Source organism: Nerophis ophidion, linkage group LG02 (genome assembly GCF_033978795.1).
Source record: "Nerophis ophidion isolate RoL-2023_Sa linkage group LG02, RoL_Noph_v1.0, whole genome shotgun sequence".
Classification (NCBI taxonomy): domain Eukaryota; kingdom Metazoa; phylum Chordata; class Actinopteri; order Syngnathiformes; family Syngnathidae; genus Nerophis; species Nerophis ophidion.
Window position 1 is genome coordinate 36,181,905 of NC_084612.1, and position 25,663 is coordinate 36,207,567.

Below are 25,663 nucleotides of genomic sequence, written 5' to 3' on the forward strand. Positions count from 1 at the left end.
TAGGATGGAGCCAGGACGCGATGACGGTTGGCGTTGCGGCATATCTTCTCCGAAGCCCTCTCTCAGGCTGCTCGAGCGGCTCTCCACACTCTCTGATACTTCCTGAAATGGGCCTTAGTCGAGGGCACAGTTATCTCCTGTTTTTGTTGAGGAAATAAGGGGGGTTGATAGCCCAATGAGCATTCAAATGGTGACATACCGGTAGCTGCGCTCTTCAAGAAGTTGTATGAATACTCCACCCAAGGAAGGAACTTGCTCCAGGATGTGGGTTGTTTGCTGACGACGGAACATAGCATGGTCTCCAGGCACTGGTTCGTCCTCTCGGCCTGCCCATTGCTCTGGGGGTGGTATCCCGAAGTGAGACTGACCGAGGCCCCAAACCCCTTACAAAAGGCTCTCCAGACTTGTGACAAAAACTGGGGGCCCCGGTCAGAGACGATGTCCACCGGGATACCATGCAGTTTGATGACGTGGCGAGTAAGAAGGTCAGTCGCCAGGGTCCGGAACTCCAGGGTGTAGGCCGCCACAGAGCGACGTCCCTGCTTGATGGAGTGAAGACGTCCTGCGGCGTCCCTCCCATCTTTGGGGTGGTCAAATACGGCCGTAATTCAGCATGGAAGGCAGCGTAGTCCGTGCTCAATCCCACGGCCCTGTCCACGGCGGCCGTAGCCCAATTGAGAGCAGGTCCAGTGAGCAGGGCGAAAATGAAGGCGATCTTAGCCCCATCAGAGGAATAGCGTGAGGGCTGGTGTTGAAAAGTAAGATCGCATTGCACAAGAAATCCCCTGCACAGTTCAAAATCCCCCTCAAAGGTTCTAGGGTTGGCAATCTTCGGTTCCCGTTCTAGACTGCAGCATTCAGGTCTCCGGGCTGGGGAAATAAGCTGCTGAGTAGCTGCCGCGGGGGTAACCCTCGGACTTAAGCAGTCCAGACTACAGTGTAGTCTGGTAAAAGCTCTCTCCAAATTGCCTTCAAGTGCAGAAAAACGCTCTTGGTGATCGTCGACAACGAAACTAAGGATAGTCAGGCCAGATGTCCTGGGGAATCGGGCCTGGGCCTCGCCGGTGTCGCCTGGTTCCGCCATGTTTTTGGTCAGAACGTACTGTTATGTACCGGGCAGAGGGAAGGAGGCGACACCAAGGCAGAACTGCGGTTTACCAGGTTTATTGAAAACCTTGATGAGTGTGTGGGGTGTGTATGCTACCACAAGTAACTGTGTGCGGACGAGGTGTAGAATTAACAATGTAAGTCTTACCAGGGGTTGTTGTCGGTGCGTGTTGTGTGCATATTTCATCAAATCCAAGGGGCAAGGCGAAGAGGTAGTCAGCAGGGAAGCGAGCAGTCGGGGGTTGGAGAGAGGCAACAATTTCCGAGTCCAAGCTGGCGTCGAGGGTCGAGGGAGGCAAGCAGAGATCCGGGTGGAGGTCGTGAGGCAAGGAACGATCACAGGCAACAAGGAAGACTCTGCGGAAGACACAAGGGACATCAAACACGGGAACCAGGAAGAGCACAAAGAAGGCGAGCAAGGAACGAGGGAGAGGTGCCAGACGTGATGTTTACTGTGAACGATTGGCTACGTTCTGGCAAAGGTCCCTCGGGTCTGCTGGTCTTTACGCAGCTCCCTCTCATCAGTGTTGATTCTTGATAGGCTGCAGGCTCGTTGCTGCGTGGGCGTGTTGCACTCAGCACGAGTGAGGACGTGTCTGAGTGCGTTGTGAGCAGAGGTGTCTCTTGGCGCACTGTCAGCAGAGGTGCACGCAGCTCCAACCGCCGAGGAAATGTGGGTTCGACACCGCGCCATGACAGCAACTCTTCCAGGCTACACTCTTATGCAGTGTCAAATGGGACAGAAATAAATACATAAATAGATTTTTAAGTAATTACTAAAATATGTAACTTCCACTCCTTCAATTAAATAACTAGCTTTCTTTTAATATTATTACATACAATGATTAATTTACTAGTCTTATTACAATGTATTTTGAATAGTTTTTTACTCACTTTGCTTTGGCACAAAAATACAGTACATACGTACAATATACACATATTTAGTCACATACCGTACGTACATTCATAAACTAAGTGATGGTAACACCAACCAATAACAAGTAAATAACTATACAAATAATCATAATAATAATAAACACTTTGTGATTTTTAGAAACCCTCATTCTTGTACATATTTAAAATCATGTCTTGTAAAACTTTTTAAACTTTCTTTTAACCCCACATTCAAACTGTTCCATAATTTAACCCCACATATTGAAACACAAAAGCTTCTACATGTTGTGCGTACATTCTTAATTTTAATATTGAAATTACCCTTTAATTTATAACCCACTTCCCTTTCAGTGAAACACTTATGAGCACTTCCAGGCGGTGAATTGTTTTTTGTTTCAAATGTATTTTTTTACTGTTTGTAGTTCCACAACATCTTTAAATTTTAGTAGTTTTGAATGTAAGAAAAATGTACTCGTGTGATCCTAAATCATGCCCTATAAATTTCCCTTATTGCTTTCTTCTGCAGGGTTATGAGTGGATATATTGTGCTTATGTAATTAGTGTACCAAGCCTCTGCACAGCAGGTTAAATATGGAAAAACTATTGAACAGTATAGAATGCGGAGTGATTTGTGATCCAGAATTGGCTTTATACCGTACTGCAATGCTTTGTGACAATTTGTTTTGTATATGATTATTATGTGATTTTAAACAATCAGTTATTTCAAAGATTTATTATTTATATAATTAGTTATTGATTGAAACATTTCATGACTTCATATTTAATGATTTCATTTTTTTAATTCACATTTGAATTATTTCATGATTTGATCATTTACGTAACTTCTTCATAATTTTTTTCAAGACTTATTTCATTATTTAGTGAACTAATGCATTAAAAAATATATTTTTTTCTTGAACCAGTATGTCAGTGCTTCATGAATTTATTGTAGTTGTCAAATTCAGTGGAACCACTGCCAGTTCATTTTATTGACCACTTGTGTGTGTTTGTTTTTTACCAGGCTGACCTCAACTGCAACATTCAGGACGAGAATAGCTCTTTCTACGGCGTAACTAGTCAGTATGAGAGCTCAGAGAACATGACCATCACATGCTCCACTAAAGTGTGCTCTTTTGGCAAGCAGGTGGTCGAGAAAGTAGAGGTAAAAAGTTTATTTAGTGTGTCAATAACTTCAAAGTGTAAAATGTAGACTCAGCCCCGTTCCTCCTTTTGAATCCATTTTTCTTTTTCTTTCAGACTGAATACGCGCGGTTTGAGAATGGACGATTTGTTTACAGGATAAGCAGATCTCCAATGTGTGAATACATGATCAACTTCATCCATAAGCTAAAGCACCTGCCTGAGAAGTACATGATGAACAGTGTGCTAGAGAACTTCACTATCTTATTGGTATGAGATCACACTCACCCTATTAGGCCAGATCGATTAATTTTAGAAAAGCACCCAATAGTAAGAAAAAGTCCTTAGTCTAGACTGTGATCCGTATCAGCCTCAAAATGTAATCACTTGCTCCTTATACTTAAAGGTAAATGGAAATCTGCCCTTACCTTTTTGAGTTAATTTAGCGAAATTAAAGCCTACAGTCATCCACTGTTTTCGGAGGTGGGGCCGCTGGCATACACATACACAAAGAAGTTGAAGTCTGTAACGTAAACGTTAGCTATTGTCGTAGATGTGATACAGATCACTCACAAAATTTAAGGACTTTTTCTTTATAGTTTTTCTAACATTTTATGAAAGATAGATGAAAATATGCCTTTACATTTTTCGATTAAGTTGCTAACTCAGGGGTGTCCAAACTTTTTCCACTTAGGGCCGCAGACTGAAAAATCAAAGCAAGCGGGGGCCATTTTGAAATTGTTTTATTTTAAAAAACAATACAATATATGTATAACCAATATACATATAGTCCTCCACTCACGCTTGATCCCGGGGACCCCAAAGGGTTTTGGTCAAAAAAATATTAAAAATTTGTCATTATTCAGTATTATTTTGTTTTATTATTATTCAAGTTTTAAATCTCCAGATCAACATTAGAGCCATCTGTCAATATACTGATTTTAAAGATTTAAGTTGTATGCTCTTTTTGTCAAAGAAACTCCTGTTTTTTGATGGGAAAAAAACACAAAATATGCAAAGTTATCACCCAATATTTTTTTAAGTGGAATATTTGAGATTATATAATAATTGGAGGCTTAAAAAAGTCAATAACTAACGCCATTGATTTTAATCCATTAATATTTGTTGAGCAATGACACTTAAAAACAAATCACACTAAAATTATTGGGGATCCTCAAAGGTCCTACTCATTAAAATGTAATAAAATGAATTGTAAAAAATGTTTTACTGTTTACTTTTAACACAATAATCTCAAGATCAACTTCAGATCTATCCGTCAATTATAAGTTTTATTGTTGTTTATGTTTTTTGTTTGTTCATTTTAGGCTCTTCTTAAAAAAAACAGCTGAGTTTTTTATACAGCAAACACAAAATATGCAACATTTTCCTCCAAAAATATGTTAAAGTGGAAAATTTTACGTGACGTAGTTGGAGCCTTGAATAGGTCATCAATTCATAATGACGTTGATTTTGATTCATTATTATTTTTTAAAGAAAGAAACAGCCTGCATGGCAGCGTTGTGGTATTGGAGTAAACATTGCAACATTTTCTTGTTACATTTCACCCGTTTTGTCCTTTATAACACTTTTTCCGCTTTAAAAATGTTTCAAACGTATTTTCAAAATGTGCCGTGGGGCCGTTAAAAAATTACTTGCGGGCCGCAAATGGTCCCCGGGCCGGACTTTGGACACTGCTGTGCTAACTAATGAACGGACAGGCAAATTACGTAACCTACTGGCGTAGCTAAAAAAGTTAATAGGATATTGTGATGACTTCCTGTGACTGGTCTTGCATTCTTCTCATTCCACAAGGGATAAAAGAGTGAGGAGCCTATTTTTCTGCAGGAGATACTAAGCCCTAATACAAAACTTTATAGCAGGGTTAGTCAACCACATAATGAAGAAAGCCGTAGTTTCAAGAGCCCAAGGGCTCAGGGGCCGGACTTTGAAATTTGAATGTTTTGTCAGAAAGTGCCGCAGGTTTAATTCTTTTGAGATTGTGTTTACTTATTTGCAAAGTGAACAAATCGCCTTTACCGCTGCACTGTCAATAAATTAATGATTCTGCATTTGCTAACCGGTTTCAGCATGTTCAACGAGACAGATAGTTAAGAGCATGATGAAACAGAAGCTCCAGAAGTTTTGTTGAGGATTAATGTTCCCTCTTCTGAATTTTTTTTTCATCCTCAGTTGTATTTCTTTACACTTCTTCCTTCATTCAGGTATGTAGGACATAAAATATATGTATAAAATAAACATTACAAAGGTATAATGTCAAGTCTCTATTTTACATAAATAAAATTGAAGGTTTAGTGTTAATACAGTCTCACAGTAAACTAAAGATGTTTACGCACAGGGCAGCACAGTGGAGGAGGGGTTAGTGCGTCTGCCTACAATACGAAGCTCCTGAGTAGTCCTGGGTTCAATCCCGGGCTCGGGATCTTTCTGTGTGGAGTTTGCGTGTTCTCTCTATGACTGCGTGGGTTCCCTCCGGGTATTCCGGCTTCCTCCCACTTCCACAGTCATGCACCTGGGGATAGGTTGATTGGCAGCACTGAACTGGCCCTAGTGTGTGAATGTGAGTGTGAATGTTGTCTGTCTATCTGTGTTGGCCTTGCGATGAGGGGGCCACTTGTCCAGGGTGTACCCCGTCTTCTGCCCGATTGTAGCTAAGATGGGCACCCCCCCCCGCGACCCCAAAGGGAATAAGCGGATGGATGTTTACGCACATAGAAATTACAGTAAAAAACATCAACTGCAAACAGTGCACACAAGGAACGTGAAGCAATTAAACCGAAGATGTAGCGTTATTGCCCTCTACTGGTCAAATTTAGCGCTCCATGTGTTAAACGAACTTTGATTACCAGAGAGTTCCATCCATCCATTTTCTAACGCTTATTCCCTTTCAGGGTCGCGGGGGGCGCTGACGCCTATCTCAGCTACAATCGGGCGGAAGGCAGGGTACACCCTGGACAAGTCGCCACCTCATCGCAGTGCCAGAGAGTTACTGTGCCAGAGAGTTACTGAGCTAAAAAAAAACACAAGCAGTGCCTCGGGGCAGAAACTATATACTTCGTTGTGTAGCCACTCTTAAAAGTCAGATTTTCAAGCTTTATTTTGAGCTTTTTCTGGGTCGATAGTGCCATTTTTGGTTTCAACGAGTAGTCTTCTTCTACTCACCCCACTGATGCCTCATTGTGACACATATGCCTCATTGTTCCCCCCTGCAGGGTGGCATAAGTTCTCCATACATGAGCAACCCTAGTTTGAGGTTGTTCACAAACCTATTTAGGTGATGTAAGGCAGACCAAAATAAACACTTTGGAAGGTCGGATGTGGCCAGTGGGCTGCCAGTTAAACAGGTCTATAGTTACTCTAGCCACCAATCAGAGAGTGTGTTTTGGTCGACAGGTTGAATGACTCAACGTGAGTGTGAAATCTAAAAAAGTACAGAAAATAGTGTGTGAATGTGAGTGTGAATGTTGTCTGTCTATCTGTGTTGGCCCTGCGATGAGGGGCGACTTGTCCAGGGTGTACCCCGCCTTCCGCCCGATTGTAGCTGAGATAGGCGCCAGCGCCCCCCGCGACCCTGAAAGGGAATAAGCGGTAGAAAATGGATGGATGGAAAACCCTAAAGCCTTAAAAAAACATTGGCCCTTTCAGTTTTAAAGAACACAATTGGACTTAAGGAGGTACTGCACTTTTTGGGGAGAATTTTGCCTATTGTTCACAATCATTATGAGAGATAAGAAGACAAAGGTTTTTTGTTTTTTTTGTATTGTAACATGTAAGAAGTGGCTCGTTCTAGCTAACAATGCAGATAATGGGAGCAATCAATTCTACCTCAATGGTCAACATTTTCAAAAACCGTCAAAATACTTAATTTACGTTCCGCAATCTGGAAAATAACCAAACTGAAGCGACATTATTATTGTAATAGCAAACACGGAGGAACTCTCTTTCTAGCATAGTAACACATTGGTGTGCTTCAGTATTAAATCGATAATATTTTATTGATTAGCTGTAAAAGCTAACAATGCAAGAGATAAGCAAACTTTTACTTCAGCACGAAACATGTTTGTGTTTATAATGCTCAACACTGCGATAAGACACCACTCTGTATGTACTGACTGAAAAACATGAACGATCATATTACAGTGTCTGTAAAGTATTAGTCTACATTTCATTTTTTGTTTGTACGCAGCTATTCAGATAGCGTATAGACTGTAGTTGTAATAACAAGCATGACATGCGGCACGTCATGATCAGTATAAAGTGTGACTCACTCAATGGACAGTTTTCTCTTTGGTCCAGCTGGCTGGTGATGGTTTTTTCTGGTTTATTTGGGGTAAACACGCCATTTTTGTCGAAAAAGCTTGTCTCCAAATTCCACATTTGCAGTTTCAAGTGTCTTTCATCTCACTCTCACCTTTTGTCAGCTACATTGTTTCACACTCTTCTTCTTGCTTTCTTCTATAAGCAGAATTTAGTCTTTCGTTCAATCAGATTAAAGAAAATAAAGTTGTGAATCCTCAATTGTCCAAATATAGTGGTCTTCAATGTTTGTTATCAAGTCTGCCATGATACACAATTGTTTTGTGTCCGCAAGTAGGAACACACATTGTTGGTGGAAGTCGGACGTGCGCTGTCAGTCCCAGAAATTATTAAAATGGTCAAAATACGGTAATTATTGAGCATATTACATATTGTTTTGAATGTGTCCGTTACCACATTATATAACGACTTGCAGTGTGTATACGTTTGTACAAAACGTTGATGGAGGGTTTATAAGTTGTCTTAGAGAGCTTTGAAGGCTACAACGGTGACTTCCACTAGCCGAATCTTCAAAGCGTTTTTTATCATCTTAAAAATCCTAATAAAATAATGACGTGTGTTCTTGTCTCATAATGATTTTGAACATTAGGCAAAGTAAAAAAAAAAGTGCAGTTCCCCTTTAAAGCAGTGGCGTATCCAGACTATTTTTTCAGGGGTGGCACAGGCGTGGCACCTACTGTATGTAGTTCGACAGGGATGGCACCCATATAACAGTTTACCCGGGGAGCATCTGTAGCCATGGTTACCACCATCATGTATAGAGTGAATGTTCTTCTAAGACAATTGCCGACATTACAGTACATCAAAAAACTTGTAACAGTTGGCACAAAATACAAATACAGTATGTCAAAATTCCTCTTTAATAAAGTAAAATTGTAACATTCATAAACCTTTATTTAAATTTTAACCGATTAGGTCCTCCTTCAAATCAACTCTTTACATTGCTGGCAACAGAATAATTTAAAATATTACACAGTGTGCCTTTAAGAGTATCTGCACAACAAATTAATTTCGTGGACTGAGTAGACCTACAATCATGGTGGAATAAGAAAAGATGGTGGGACTGAAATAACATATAAAACAGATGAATGTGCCTGTTCTTGTGGTGGCAGGCAAACACTTTAAACACGCTTGTGTAAAAAAATGTATTGTAACTGAATTGACTTGCATTAAGTGAAGCACCACGGACGTCTGTAACCTGGCTGCTCATCATCGGTCATCAAAAAATGTCCGCCACCCGAATATGTGCACGCAGAATCCGCTAATTAAGATTGTCCGCCAAAATGTGCATGCCGAATAAGATTCCCCGGCACTACAATATGTAGTATACACTATAAAGCATTGAATATTAGGAGTGCGTTAACCAACTTGTTTACTTTCCTGAAGATTTCCTTGAAGTTTTGCAATCCATCAGAAATATCCAGACATTGATTTCCCTCAAACAACTGAAATGCGTTAAATATTTTAAAGTGTGGAGAGTGTTTTACATATTACCCATCAGACTTATAGTAAGTGGGTTAATTGGGTGTATTTTTGAATTTTGTTATAATGTCCACATAGTTCAGTGGGAAAGTTCTGTGTTTTTGTATCACATGTTTTAATTAATGTTCTCTGTTGGTTTGTAATTACTTGGACCATGAGTTAGAAAGGGTAGATGGGTAGGGGCAGAGCAGAAAAGAAAGACGGTAGATCAACTGGTCTAAAAATGGGTCTATTTAAAGGCTATAGTATACAAATGAGATTTAAGGTGAAACCTAAATGCTTCTACTGTTGCCGGGCTCCAGTAAACGCTCTATAGCTCACAGCTTGCAGAATTATTTTGGGCTCCGGGAATCGCTAATGAGCCGGGGTTTTTTGAACGCAGATTTCTGGTCGGGACATATCGCACAATATAATTAGCAAGATAGGTTGGAGCTAGACCATTAAGTATTTTATACGTAGGTATTAAAACTTTCAAGTCGTCCTACAGTAAGTGCACAGGAATCCAGTGCAGGTGAGCCAGTGTAGGCGTAATATGATCAAACTTTGAATTGAATTGAATTGAAATATTTATTTCAAACCTGCACAGTACAACTAAACACAGTTTTTGTTTTTTTTACATGTTGGCAAAGATATTTATGCAAGGCTTGAAAAGGGGTTGGATGAAGCAGCTGCTTATAATAGCCCAACCCCTCTCACTCATTCCACATTTGACATAAACAATATACTGTAATACAAAAACAATACTCTATAAACAAAACAAGAAAAGCTCCTGTACACTAACAATACCATGAGACAAGACAAGACTAGACAAAACACACACATGCATACACACACACACACACGGGCCCAAACACTCTCCAACTACACCTGTCTTCCATCGCTCTGTGCTGAGGGCATCACTCTCTTTCCTCATCGTACTTCTTCAGTACTTCTTTTTTAAACAGTGTTTTAAATTGAATCATGCTAGAACACGTTTTTAACTCGTCCACTAAGTTGTTCCACAGACTGACTCCATGCACTGAAATGCACATTGATTTTAAAGTGGTTCTAAATTTAGGCAAATATAATTTGTTGTTTCCTCTTAAACTGTAACTATGGTGATCATCTCTGTCATGGAATATGTTCTGTATATTGGATGGTAGAGAGTTTTGGGATGCCCTAAACATAATTTGAGCAGTTTTAAAATTGATCACATCTTTCAGTTTAAGTTGCTTTAAGTTCATAAATAGTGGATTTGAATGATGTCTGTAGTGAACATTGGAAACAATCCTGATGGCCTTTTTCTGCAGAGTGACTAAAGGTTGTAGATGTGATTTATAACAATTTCCCCAGACTTCAACACAATAGGTTAAATATGACATGATAAATGAATGATATAATAACAGCAGAGCATTGTTGTTCAATAAATGACATGATCTCCTCATCATTCCAACACATTTAGCAACTTTTTTCCTCAGGTAACTTATATGAGGCTTCCATGAGATATTTTCATCTATTACTACTCCTTAGAAAGAATTTTGATGAACATATTCTATTGGTGTATCATCAATAACAATCCGGATCGGTATATTACTTTTGCGATTGCTAAAGAGCATTATTTTGGTCTTCTCTAAATTCAAAGACAATTTGTTCGCATTAAACCAAGTTTTTAACTTGATCATCTCCTCAGTTACAGAAGTCAGAAGTTGCTTCACGTCGTCACCTGCACATGTAATTGTTGTATCATCAGCAAAAAGGATGAATTTCAGCAGCGTTGATACTTTACATATTTCATTAATATATATTATAAATAGTGTGGGTCCCAGTATCGAGCCCTGAGGAACTCCACAGGTTATGTTCATCAGTGTGGATTGATGTTGGTCCATCTGAACAATCTGCTGTCTCTCATTTAAGTAGCTCTCCAGCCATTTCCCTGCCAATCCCCTTATGCCATAGTTTTCCAGTTTATTTACCAAAATCTGGTGGTCAATGGTATCAAAAGCCTTTTGCAGGTCAATAAAAATTCCTATAACAAATGTATTCTTCTCGATGCCATTAGTAATGTTCTCTAATAAATTAATTAAAGCTAATGAAGTTGATCTATTTTGTTGGAACCCATATTGACAATCAGATAATAATTTGTGCTTTTCAATGAAGCCACGAAGTCTATTATCGAATAATTTTTCCAATATTTTTGATAACTGTGGCAAAAGGGAGATGGGCCGGTAATTAGTGAAGTGATGTTTGTCTCCAGATTTGAAGATGGGGATGACTTTCGATAGTTTCGTTTGTGAAGGAAATTGTCCAAGTCGAAAAGATAAATTGCAGATGTGTGTGAATGGTTTGATGATTTCTTCCGCTACGTTCCGGACTGTCCTCATGTCAAGGTCATAGATGTCACGTGATGTTTTGTTCTTGCTTTTCTGAATGACCTCCAAGACTTCCTTTTCGACAGTCGGAGTAAGGAACATCGAATAAGGATTTTTTTCAATAAATTCCATGGGATGTTCATCATCAATTGGTATTTTTTTTGCCAGCTTAGGCCCAATATTAACAAAAAACATATTGAAGCTGTCAGCAATCATTTTCTTGTCAGTTATGATTAGGTCGTTCTCAACAAAAAACTAAAAATAACAAGGACTATTTGAACCATGCCCAATAATTGTATTTAATACCTTCCAAATTCCCTTTATATCATGTTTCTTTTGGATTAATAGTTTGGTGGTGTATTCTTTCCTGCATGCTCTTAATATGCTGGTTAATTTATTTTTATATGTTTTGTACTTTTGTTCTGTTTCTATGGTTTGTTGCCTAAAAAAAGTCCTATATAAATAATGTTTCTTTTTGAAAGCGTTAGCAAGCCCTTTGGTTATCCATGGAGTTTTTTTGGAGTTACTTATAGTGCATTTTTTGATGGGGCAGTGTGTATCATAAAGTGAGAAAAAAATGTCATGAAATAAATTATAAGCTGCATTTATATCTGATGTTTGAAAAACAGAATCCCAGTTTTGTTTCGTTAAATCATTTTTAAGTGCTGTTAATGATTGTTCTGTTGTGGCTCTTTGATAATATTCACTATTTACAGGTTTGGATGTTTTGCAGTTATTATTGTACACCATGTAAATGATCACTGACGTCACTCACTAACAAGCCTCCAGTTACAGTCTGATCCACAATGTTACAGAATATGTTGTCAATAAGTGTGGTGCTGTGTGTTGTGATTCTTGTGGGTCAGTGGGAATAAGCCCATGGAGAACATGGTGTCAACAAATTCTGCTGTGCGTTTGTGTTTATTAGGATTCAAAAGGTTGATATTAAAGTCACCGCATACTATATATTTTTTGTTCCTCTTAAATAATTTTTCCATCCATTCAATAAATATTTTCAAGTCGGATCCTGGTGTTCTATAAATGCAGGTTACAATAATGTGTTTCCTATTTGAAAATGATAATTCCACAGTGACACATTCAAAGAGTTCCTCAACAGCTAAACACATATCATTTACAATACTACAGTTGATATTTTTGTCCACATACAGAGCCACACCTCCTCCTCTCTTGGTTTTACGGTTGGTGCAAAACATTTCATATCCATTTAATTCAAACTCATTGCATGTATTCTCATTCATCCATGTCTCTGAAATACCTATAATATTAAATGGAGATTTGAAATGACTCAAAGAGTCCTGGATATCATCAAAATGAGAGTATAGACTCCTGCTATTAAAATGTACCAGTGAAATGTTTTATCAAATGTAACATCAGTATAATATAAACAATCATTGTTGGTGTTTTGAGGAGCATTTCTATCTGGATCCAATCCACTCATAAATCTTTGTGATTTGTAGTTGCTGTGATCTGAGAAATAGATTGATTCCAAATTTTGGGAGTTTATCAAATCTTCATTTTCCTCTATTTCAGAGGAGAATTCACTATCAGAACTATGCATATCGAGTTATCTCAGGGACATGAAAAAAGGAAAAGGGTGTGTGATCATGGTCAGATAAATAATTACTTTGTTCATGAAACATGAACAAGAGACGAGGGCATATGGTCAAGGACTGTGGGCCACAGACACACAACACAAACATGCACACAACAACTCGACCATTTAAACAAACACATAAACAATAGCTCATCCACACACACAGAAACATACACTCACAAATTGCAGGCAATAAAATAAACATGGAAAAACAAAAAGCTCCCCCCAAGAGCTTCTAAATATCCGATCACAAAAGTAAAAAACCAAAGAAGTAATATTAACAAAATCTATACATATATATATACATATACATACACCAACACACACACACACATATATATATATATATACATACAAATATATATACACATATGTATGAGGTGTGGCAAGTATCACATATTTAAAATGGAACAACTTCAAAATTCAAAAATAATTTCCTAAATAATTCCCATTCATCACACCATTTTCTCAATGAGGTTCGGAAAAGAAAACAGAAAAAAAGAAAAAACAGTCACGTGGCAACATGACGCGACAACGACTCAGGAAGTAAACAGGTCCATGCCTGTCTCCAGCACAGATGCACAACGACGAAAAAGTCATAGATGCACGACGAAAAAGACTCACTGAAGAAAATTCTAACAAAAATAGTCTTACAAAGTGTCGTATGTCCATGTCTCTGTGTGGGTACTCCAACGTTTAGCGGAGTTTACGAGGCTGCGGAGATAAACTTTGCAGCATCTGCTGGATTGTCAAAATTGTTGTTGGGAGCCTTTGGAGAGTTTGATAGTTGCTGGATATATGAGAAAAGCTTCAAAGCCAGCTCGCGCTGTACATCGTGGAGTAGCAGGGTCGTCTCAGCTTGGCTGTCGCGTCACTATAGTCCTTGTCAAAAGTTAAGCAGCCGCATTTTGTACCAACTGTAATCTTTTAATGTTCGACATAGGAAAAATCGAAAATAATACATTACAGTAATCGAAACAAAACATAACAAATGAATTAATAATAATCTCAGCATCTGTGGTGGACAGGATAGGATAAATTTTAGTCATATTACAGAGATGAAAAAAGGGTGTTTTTAGTAACACTCAATGTGTGACACAAACGAGAGACTTGGGTCATAGATGATACCAAGATTCTTTACAGAGTGGCCTTGTGTAATTGTTTAGTTGTCAAATGTTAAGGTGGTGTTATAAAATACGTGCCAGTGTCTAGCAGGACCGATAATCAGCATTTCCTTTTTCTTAGCGTTAAGATGCAAAAAGTCGCTGGACATCCATTGTTTAATTTCATTTAGACATGCCTCCAGGTGACTTCAATCTGGCAAGTTGGTCAGCTTTAAGGGCATGTAAAGTTGGGTGTCATCAGCATGACAGTGAAAGCTAACACCGTATTTGCGTATGATGTCACCTAGTGGAAGCATGCAGATGCTGAAGAGTGCAGGGCCAACAACCGAACCCTGCGGAACTCCGCACGTTACCTTACCATACTCCGAGGTCACATTGTTATGGGAGACACACTGCATCCTGTCAGTAAGATAAGAGTTAAACCAAGAAAAGGCAGGTCTGCCATACCAATATGTGTTTTTGATATGTGCTAATAAAATAGAAGTTATGATCGATAGTATCGAAAGCAGTGCTAAGATCAAGTAGCAGCAACATGGATGATGCATCAGCAGCCATAATTAGCAATAGATCATTAGTCACTTTTGCGAGAGCAGTCTCTGTCCAGTAATTTGCCCTGATACCGGACTGAAAGGGTTCAAAGAGATTGTTAAAACATAAGTGTTAATATATCTGCTGTGCAAACATTTTTTCGATGATTGACAAGAGAAAGGGAAAGTGGGACATCGGCCGGTAGTTTATCATGAGGTCAGAATCAAGATTAGGTCTTTTGAGCATAGGATGAATAACCGCTTTTTTGAATGCAAGGGGAACAGTGCCAGAAGAAAGTGATTAGTCAATAATATTTAGTGTTGAAGGCCCTAATATAACAAACAGCTCCTTGATAAGTTTTGTAGGAAGTGAGTCAAGTAAACATGTTGTTTGTTTTGTCCAATTTCTGACTCACAGGAGTTCCTCTAATGTTATTTCATCATAAAGAGGGAGATCAATTTAGAGAGCAATATCCCTCATACATACATTTGTATCTTCGCTAACAGAACCCGGTTGGAGTTGGGGCGGTTTTTCTTTCCTTTCCTTTCTATTTATTTACAATTTGTTAGTAAAAAATTGCATAAAGTCATCAGTTGAGTGGGTGGAGCTACTGGGAGAAGTCCCTTGTTGGGTTAGCGAATCTACTGTATTGAACAAATATTTAGGATCGTTTTTATTGAGGTGAATGAGAAGGGAGTATTAATTAATTTTGGCTAAGGTAAGAGAGTGTTTATAAGTTATTAAACTATCACTCCATGCTTGATGAAAAACCTCAAGTTTAATCGCACGCCATTTGCGTTCCAGTTTTCTACATGATAGTTTAAGAGCTCTGGTTTCTTCTGTGAACCAGGGGGTGTGCCTTTTCGGGCCTTTCTATCCTATCAATGGCGTTATGAAGGGCATCGTTAAAGTTATTAGTGAGGTTATCGATAAAGCCCACATAATTTGGGAATGGTGCCAATACCGAGGGCAGTTGGCCAGCAGGATTCGTAGTTGTGGCAGCATTAGTGTGGCGGCTGCTGAATCATTGGTTGTTAGTAGCTTGTTGACAATGTGTCAGAACTTAGAATTTCATAAGGTAGTTATCGGACATTACTTTAGTATACAGGATTACCATAACTTTGGAGGTGGTGACACCCAAAGACTAGATCCATCGTATTACCGTTGTTATGTGTGGGTTCATCTATTATTTGTGTAAGACCAAAGCTATCAATTATAGTCTGGAGCGCCACGCACAAAGGGTCTGACGGGGTATTCTCATGGATATTAAAATCCCCCATTATTTTTATATTATCCAAGTGTCTCAACATATCAGCAACACACTGAAAATTTGCTGAAAAAATCAGAATAGCGCCGACGGGTGCAAATGATAACAGCTAGATGGAGAGGTAGCGGTGTGACTTTAAACATACTAATCACCTCAAAAGATTCATATTTATTACTTAGGTTGTTAGGGCTAAGGTTCAGGTTTTCATTGGATATTAGTGCGACCCCTCCAACCCTTTTTATGGGGATGGGCAGTATTTGCACTCTTATTGTTAGGAGAAGATGCCTCATTAGGTGAAAAAATGTAATCTGTTTTTAGCTAAATCTCACAGAGACTTGATGACGTTAAGATTTTTGTCTCTAATGACCTCATTAACTAATTGCGTTTTAGGAGGCAAATATTTGATGTTTAAAAAGCCCATACTATAGGTAGTGGGCTGTTTTGAAGCAATGTTCATTGTATCCTTAGTACTGATAATTATGTTACGTCTATTCCGTGTAGTGCGCCCTAAATCATTTCGATCACATCTACGAATTGATATGGTGGGGATATTGACATTATTTGCTTGGAGCTGCGATATGTTTAACGCTTCATAATTTGCCACCCCAGTAATGCTATGTTTGCAGAAATTTTCCAGCCTGGAACTGGTTAGTTCTAACTTAACTGACTCCTCTCCCGGGCTGACGGGCACTGTAATTGTCTGTGTCCCAGCTTGCTCTAGTGTAGTTAGTTATCTCTGTCTCATTCTAGTGTCATTCGAGCCAACATGTACAACTATGTTTGTGTAGGTAGTGGTGTAAATAGCCTGTCGTACCTGTTTAGTACACCTGTTGCGAGTCAGCTCCCTAAGGTTAGCTTCAATGTCAGGTGCTCTGGGCCCGGGAATACACTAAATCATGGCTGGTTTACTAAACTGTATGTTCCGGGTGATGGAGTCCCCTGTGGTGTCTGGTCGACCGTGGTGTAGTACTAGTGAAAGGGTTAGATTTATTATGGGTCTCAACTGGTTCACCTTGGTTTGTAGGCCGCTTAGGGATGCTACAAACTGGACTTGTCAGCTTGATAAAGCTAGTGATAGCGAACGTGTCCGCGGTGCCTCAAGTTACGAAATTACTCTAACTGGTGAACACGGCGCTCTAGTTGAGCCAACCTATCCATGAGAAATGTGCACAAAGAACAGGAAGCCATACTCACCTTGTTTCTTTCACCGGGTCAAGTTCTTGCTGTCTTCAGAGCACAGTAGCTTCGTACCAGTACTAGCTTAGCTTCCCTAGCTTAGCAACTAGGTAGCTGAAAGTGAGGCGGTGAAACAAAGAATGGGTGCTTCTTTAAGTTTGATAAGACTACTAAATATGTTGGAGCAGTAATAAAGAAACTGTTAACCATTAGAAGCACACAGATAGAAAGATATCCCTTTGCTTTGTGGACGAACTGCAGCAGCAGGAGCAAGTAGCAGCAGAAGGGCTCTGTTGTTTCTTTCAACGAGTCGCGTGCTTGCTGTCATTCGAAGCACAGTAGCTTCGGTCCGGAACTAGATGAGCCTCATTAGCTTAGTAGCTGGCTAGCTGAAAGTGTGGCAGTAAAACAGAGAATGGGTGCTTTGTAAGTGTGATAAGACTACTAAATATGTTGGAGAAGTAATAAAGAAAGCTTTAAACATTTAGAAGCACACAGATAGAAAGATAGCACTTAGCTTTTTGAGCAGCAAACAGCAGCAGCAAACAGCAACAGCGAACAGCGAGAGTGAGCAGACTTTCGTCTGTGCATGATTTGTTCCTGTACTGTACGCAGTCAACAATAATTGCTGTGGCTCGTACCTACTTGGTGGCATACCAAATTTCAATATCTCTCTACCAATTTCGCTATGCCAGTGCCACCAATCTGAGGGTTGCTGGTTCAATTTCCACCTTCTACCATCCAAGCCACGTCCGTTGTGTCCTCGGGCAAGACACTTCGCCCTTGCTCCTGATGGGTCCTGGTGAGTGCCTTGCATGGCAGCTCCCACCGTCAGTGTGTGAATGTGTGTGTGAAATGCGTGAATGTGGAAATACTGTCAAAGCGCTTTGGGCTCCTTAAAAAGGGGTAGAAAAGCGCTATACAAGTACAACCCATTTACCATTTAAATTAAACTTGGGACAATCCACGGGCTGTATTTTGTGGACCACTAAATTACACAATTATTTGGCGTAGCACTAGATGGAGCCCAAGTAGTACGGGTGCCACAGTTTGAAAAACACTGCTTCAAATCTTTCCACCTTTGAGTGGGGTGGCACCTAGGGTGACTTGTCAAATTCTAATGGTGGCACGTGCCGCCCTTGGCCACCCCCTAGACACGCGACTGGCTTAAAGCCCCCTTATCCACCTTTGCTAACAACCTTGGTCGAGCAAAATAATTGGCTCCCACATTTTTTTTTAATTCTTCTGCAGTTCTCTCATCTATTCATTGCTTTTCATACTACACTGACTTTGGGTGCATGGGTCGTGAGGTTTATACCATGGACGGGTACCATGTCCATCACATGACTGATAAATACTGTATATTGCCATGTTAACACGGCTGTACTCACTATTGATACTTTTCTGTTGGCAAAAGCAGGCACTGCCAGGTACTAGAAATAGCCGATAATATGATAGATGCAAAGTGCAACATCTGTTAATAACCAGTCCCACTTTTTCCCTCTTTCTGCTTTTCAAGTTAATTGCACAAATGATGTTGGCTTAGTTTCTACATCGTTTGGTCTTCCTGATGCAAGCCTGGTTGGGAGTGGAACCCATTAATGGCAGAAACATGTATCATTACACCAACAGTCAGAACATAAACAAATTATTTAATATGGACTTTTGCAACAACCTTCTGCTATTTACTACTGTCAGGCACTATCTGTAGTTGCAAGATAATGTAATACCAATTGCCAAGCAATGATAAGAATGTTTACCGTTATTGAAGTCTGTCCGCCCGCCTATACCATCATTGCCATCAGTGGGCAAAACAAGAATGTCGAGAAAGGCCACAACAAATGCAACAAGACAATATTATATATTACAACTTTCCCCAATTCCACCAAATATGCAAAAGCCACAACATATACAAACGCCATAACACAATAATATAAAGCCACAACATAACTAAGCCACTAAGGATGCTGCGGACATGACGGAAGTGACAGCGCAACACGGTATGTCAACAGACCAAATTCCTAAACATGGGAAATTAGTATAATTGTAAAAGTGGTGCTATTGGCCCTGAACCCCAAGATGCAGAGATGGCAGGTGTAGCGTAAACATGACTTTAATGTCAAAAAGGAAATAGTGCCACTCGTAAGCGCACATGCAGGAAACACAGGAAACCGTAAACAATCATCGAGCCCGGACTGGAGAGCAAGGCAGGCATATATAGCAGCCAACTGATTGACAACAGGTGTGACCAGGCTGCCAATCAACGGCAGGTGAGGGGAAATAGCGGTCAGGGAGACAAGCAGGAAAAGGAACCAAATATAAGAGCGCTACACAGTAAATAAACACAAACCAAGGAAACACAACTAGACTTAGACTTAGAAAATCGTTATTGTCCCCGAGGGGCAATTTGGTTTGCAGCAGTAGTCATTAAAAACAAGGTTCAAGAGTAAAAATGAGGTACAACAGTAAAAACAATGTACAACAGTAAAAACAAGGTACAGATACATAAAATACATACAACATACAAACCATCATAAAGCTAAAAACTAAAAACATTTGTAATACAATAAAAACTAATCACACGTCACATCCCACTAAAGTGACTACATAGCAGCTAAGCTTGTTTAAGGAGCTCATTTATAAAAACAATAGCTGAGGGAACAAAGAATCTTATGTATCGATTGTTTTTGGCCTTTCTATTACTAGGGGCGTACCTACATCCTGAGGGCAAGAGTCTAAACTCTAAGAAGAGAGGGTGCTGAGGGTTGGCCATAATGGCCTTTGCCTTCTGGATGACTTTGACCAGATAATCTGGTTCATGGGGTTTCAAGGTAGTGCCTATGGTCTTTTGGCACACCTCGATTATACCACCTCGTCTGTTTTTATTGGCCACACTGAGGTTACCAAACCAGGAATTGATAGAATATGTTAAAATAGACTCGATACAAGATGAATAGAACATCCTCATTAGTGTCTTATCAACCTGAAAACCCCTCAGTTTCCTCAAGAAAAACGGCCTCTGTTTGGCCTTCTTACAAATATGGTCAGTGTTGGCATCAGAGGTCAATTTATTGTCTAAAATTGTGTCTAGATACCTGTATTCACGGACTATCTCAACTGCAGAGCCATTAATGAGAATGGGTGCTTTGGCAGGGGGATCGCAACGAAAGTCAATGTACATCTTCGATTTATCGCCGTTAAGATCCAGGTACATTTCATCGCATCATTCGATAAAGTTCTCCAGAACAGGACCGGGGTCTGACTCTTTGTCCTGTAGGAGGCTGACTATGACCGAGTCGTCGGCAAACTTAATGATGTGCCTTGATGGAAGTGTGCTCTGACAGTCATTTGTGTACAGTACAAAAAGCAGGGGGGACAGGACCCGTCCCTGGGGTAATCCTGTGGAGCATAAGCGAGCATCAGACAGTGTGCCATTAACACATGCATGCAGCCAGAATGTGTGGCTGCCTGCAGTCGAAAGCGGATGAAAAACCCACAAAGCATAAGCGTGCATGTGTTTTGTTTCCATCTAAATGCCCAACAACAAGGTGTAGTAGTGTTGCTATTGCATCATCCACACCTTTTCTGGGCTGATAAGCAAACTGTAGTGGGTCAATTGCATCCTGGGTCATGACCATTAAACTCTGTTTTACTATTTTCCCGAAGCTTTTCATCACTAGGGAGGTCAATTCCACAGGGCGGTAGTCATTTAGCCCCCTTGGTGATGGGACCTTTGCAACAGGTACTACAAGGGACTCTTTCCAAAATTTGGGGACACGGTTCTGTGATAAAGACAATTGGAATATGTGAGAGAAAATGCTGCATAAAAACAGACCACATTATTTGAGTAGTTTACAACTTATGCAGTCAGGCCCCTGGCTTTTCCTCACATTTGTCTGCTCAAATGTTCTCCAGACATCCATTTCATTAATCTAAATCTGACTGCTCACAGGGGCACCTCTGAATTCAGACACTTCATTACTAAAATCATGAGAATCGAATCTCAAATAGAACCGGTTTAACTGATCTGCTAGTACAGAATCAGGCTTGTGGGGGTTAGACAGACCTTTTTTGGAGTCTTGCATTCCGACCATGGGCTTAATTCCCCTCTAAGCAGAGCGTGAACTACCATTTTTTAGTTCTTCCTCTACCTTATCTTTATACTGTAGCTTGGCCATTTTCATCTCTTTTTTGACTAGCTTGTGAGCTTGTCTTTGTTTTTCAAAATCACCCTGATAAAAAGTCAACTTTTTCAAGTTTAAGGAATTTTGGCTTATTATTTGGGTATACTTTAATTATCTTCCTAGGGATAATCATTTCCTCACAAAATTTAATGTAACTTGCCAGAGCATCACTCAGTTCGTTCAAGTCCTTACAAGAGTCTTTAAAAACATCCCAATTGGTACTGTCATAGCAACCGTTTAGTTCATGAATAGAGCCTTTGGACCACACAGCCACCTCCTTGCTTTCCACCTTTCCTCTCTTGAGGGCCGGTTTATACACAGGGGCCAGAATGATGCTGTTGTGATCAGATGAGCCTAATGGTGCTTGTCCGTTGGATTTTCAAGCGCCTTTTATAGTGCCATAGCACATGTCCAGAATTTTTCCATACCTAGTTGGGCAGGTTACATACTGGTAAAAGTGACCTAGGGACTTCTTAAGGCTACATGAATTAAAATCTCCCAATGGAAAATGGGGGGCTTCGGGGCTGATATTTTGAAGACGGTGCACAAGTTTAACAATAGTGGATGTTGCCTCTTCCATATTAGCTCTGGGGTGGATGTAGACAACAGTCATGAACAACTGTTGGATTTTTCGCGGTAAATAAGACGGCCGCAGCAAGACACTTAAAAGTTCAATGTCGGGGCTACATATAGTTTCACGCACCGTGACAGTTTTGCACCAGCCTGGGTTCACATACAAGCAAACGCCCCCTCCAAGTGTTTTACCTGTCAGCTGTGCTTCTTTGTCGAGCCGAAAAGGCTGCCCGAAACCAGTGATTTCCAGGTCCTGGTTCAAGCCGTGATTCTTTAACCACGTCTCTGTTAGTGCAATCACACAAGCGTCCTTCTATTCGGATATGCATTTTACATGAGCTTGAAGCTCATCTACTTTGTTTCTCAGTGATTGTGCGTTACTAAGGATGATAGAGGGAAGGGGTAAGCGGGGTAATCCAAGTTGGCGAAGCCGCAGTCGCACTCCTCCTCTCCGCCCTCGCTTCCTTGTCAAGACCGCTCCTCGCAGCAACTTGCACGGCTTCCTCATGCGTCCCGTCGCCCACCTCCCGTCTCGGACTCTTGTTTTGCAGATCTCCGGCGGAATGCCAGCTGGCAAGGTCCCGACTTTTGAGCCTCTACAGCGGATCGAAAAGTCACGGCTGTATTTCAGCGAGTGGGGCTGCTGGCCGCTACACACGCTGTCAGTTCTCAGCTGTGACTGTCCCTCGGGCAACGCCATTAAGTCCAGTGCTCCTCTCATTAGATCCGCTCGGTTGCAAAACCTGTGCGCTCCTTAGCTCATGATGATAACAAAACACTGATTGCACAAGACAAACAGAATAAAACAAAAAGAAAAAAAGGACAAACAACAGAGTGACTACTTTTGCGTGTCGCCGCTCAGAGGCAGCGCCACTCTAGACGTGAATGTGACACATCGTTACAGTTACACCCCTAAAAACTAATCTTTTTCTGTAGTCCTCCCTCAGGACATTGCTGTGTTCTGTGAAAATAAACAATTGCTACATTTACTTTTTGTATTGGGAAATACAATAAAAACCGATAGTAGTTTAGACATTGTTGTTACTATGAATTATTAGATACAAATTTTGATTAACATGACTCAAACATTTGTTAGAGTTCCTGTAATTTTACAGTTTTTTCTTTCCCACTACTCCTCACTTGTTTTGGTCGGCGTCTCTCTTTTGTTCTTCTGTGGCATAAGTACGTATGTTTTTCATAATTATACCACCAAAATGTTTTTTGTTTCATCTCTGTGCAGACAAGGCATATCCATATGAACTAGAGGGCGCAGTGGAGATAATATTGGAGACAGATGCATTTGTCCCACCAAAAACTACACTGTGAAGGGGAAAATATTAGCCTTTGAAGTCTGAAAGTGCAACACACAGTCAAGTTACTGGTTTGTCCGTTCCTTTTTTTCGGCTCTGAGTAGATTTCGTGTTGCGACAAAACTTTCCTTCTGGTCGCTGAGAGATGGAAATGAATTCTTGGAGATTGTATGGCGCTTTCCCTGTACAAGGACGCCGAGGTCCGAACTGCTTTTTGATTATATTTTACAACACTCCATAGTGCACTCGGAAAAATGTGACGTGTGCACAACATATACTGTATACTGTACATGAATTAGAGCGGTCAACAAAAGTATGGCAATATTTCCTTCCTCTCTCTTATTTTTTTATTCTTTATTTTCCCCCTGCACAGGTGCATAGTAGTCCTTTAAAAACTTCCTGTTTGCATATGACACATACATGCGCATGCCCACATGACCAACACTTACCTCCTTTTAGCTCTGCAGACACACCCCACACACTTTTCTAACCAAAACCTTAATTCTGTCTCCTAAAATCGTCTTGCTTTTGTTTTTTTAATTCATGCTTAGATATCATGTATTTTGAGTGAAGTCATCTTTAGCCTGGCATGGTTACTAATTCATTGTTTGATTGCTATATTTGTCAGTGTTCCCAAGTACCGTCAACACTCCATGGAATGTTTTATCTTATTCAGCACTATAACCAGGTTGAAACGCCAGCATGACTTAATAGACCTGAGTGGACTCACGTCAGTGCAACAACACATCACATAGACAACACCTAATCATTCTCGACCATTTGTCAACATGTATGATATTATATGAGATATCATTTGCTATATATCAGGAGGATGATAATATGATGCAGGTGACGCAATGAAAACATTCAGGGATGTTGTGAATTGATTAGTGATATATGTATTAGTTTGTTAGTACTGTTTAAAAATTTACAATTATCTTCAAAGCTAAACTGGACAAATAAGTTAGTGAGTTTTAAAGGGTGTAAAAACATTATAGATTATTTTCCATTTTTACAAACATTTTTGTCATAAAAAAAAAATCTAACATGTAATGATTTTTCTTTTAATTTTGACCCTTTTGAAGGCATTTTCATCAGATATTATCACAGGTTTGAAATTGTAAAATAACTTATTATTATGTTATTTGACAACAGTGGTATTATTTTATCAAAAGGCCTTCCATCCATCCATCCATTTCCTACCGCTAAATTCCCTTTGGGGTAGCGGGGGGCGCTCGTGCCTATCTCAGCTACAATCAGGCAGAAGGCTTGGTACACCCTGGACAAGTCGCCACCTCATCGCAGTCAAAAGGCCTTCAATGGGTTAAAATAAAAAAAAGAACATGACATGTTTGGTATGTCTGTTAAGTGCTGGAGTTGATTGGGAGATTTAAACATTATAAAAAAATAATCCATAATGTTTGTATGTCCTTTAAAAAATGTAAGGACTTTTGTGTCCTGTTTGGCTTAATGGTATTGATAAATAACTGTCAGTGTATCGGACAGTTGTAAAATGATTGAACATTAAAATTGTAATATTTACCATGAAAAAACCTTCTCAGAAAAAAATCATGTATAGTGGAGAAACAACAAAAACTATGGCCAGAAATACAGCAAACATTTACTAAAATTACTAAAAAAGTCAGCCTGAGAAGAAGTGTAATACAGTCAGGGAAGAAATAGGATTGCCAGGTGGAGCATTAGGGTGTGAGGTAAGATCACAATCATTAATAATGACATTAGTTGCTAGGAACTGGTCCAGGTGGGACCCCGGGATGCAGAGACGGGAGGCAAATTTGAGACACAAAAGGGAATACATTTAATCAGTCCAAAAAGTGCAACAAAAGGCGATGGGGCAGAAAATGCACACCATGAAAACTAAATGGAGCTGGTTCCTCAGAGGTTGGCAGTAGAAAAGCCGGGAGGCACTAGTGCGCAGGGAAAAAAGTCTCTACTGCCTCGGGGAGGCTAGAAAACAAAATACAAAAAGGTTAGGAAATACCAGATAAGGAAAGTCAACATACTGGTCTGACGGGGCAAAGCGGGCACATGCACGTAGGAGGTGCAGGATCAAAAATTAACCGACAATGAGCAGTTGTGGGTGACGAGCTTATATACTCCTTGGTCGAAAATGGTTGCAGTTGGTAACCGGGGGTTGGTAACCGTAGACAGAGTAGAAAGGTGACATGCCAGTAGCAGAACTGATGAGTGTATTATGAGCGTACTCTATCCACGGTAGACTGAATGCCCAGGAGGCCGGCTGTTTGTGGCAGATGCAGCGGATGGCGGCCTCCAGGTCTTGATTAGTTCTCTCAGTCTGACCGTTAGTCTGTGGATGGTATCCGGACGACAGGCTGGGTGATGCTCCTAATGTTTTGCAGAACGCCTTCCAAACAGCAGACAAGAATTCTGGACCTCTATGTGAAACCACATCCACCGGGATACTATGCGGCCGGAAAATATGGCGTGTGAGTAGTTCTGCAGTCTCGAGTGCAGAGGGCAATTTTGCAAGAGCAACAAAATGTGCCATCTTGGAAAACCCTTCCACCAAAGTCAATATCACCGTGTTGCCCTTGGACG

General features: G+C 40.2%; 1 protein-coding gene and 1 long non-coding RNA gene across 9 annotated transcripts in view; one reads left to right on the forward strand and one right to left on the reverse strand.

The window, feature by feature from the left end:
• Positions 1-25,663, forward strand: part of tead1b (TEA domain family member 1b) — a 179,241-nt gene that overhangs the window by 135,983 nt on the left and 17,595 nt on the right. For all 7 annotated transcript variants that reach the window (XM_061882826.1, XM_061882839.1, XM_061882847.1 and 4 more), the window contains 2 exons: positions 3,023-3,163; positions 3,259-3,411. In XM_061882826.1, the coding sequence (XP_061738810.1) occupies positions 3,023-3,163; positions 3,259-3,411 (294 nt within the window). The remainder of the gene's footprint in view (positions 1-3,022; positions 3,164-3,258; positions 3,412-25,663) is intronic.
• Positions 1,097-22,677, reverse strand: LOC133540314 (uncharacterized). Of its 2 annotated transcripts, none has more exons than XR_009803597.1 (3): positions 21,966-22,677; positions 17,035-17,130; positions 1,097-1,826 (listed from the first exon to the last, which is right to left on the reverse strand). It is a non-coding gene; the product is annotated as an uncharacterized LOC133540314 (long non-coding RNA). The 2 variants fall into 2 exon arrangements; XR_009803598.1 differs by lacking the exon at positions 21,966-22,677 and adding an exon at positions 17,273-17,616.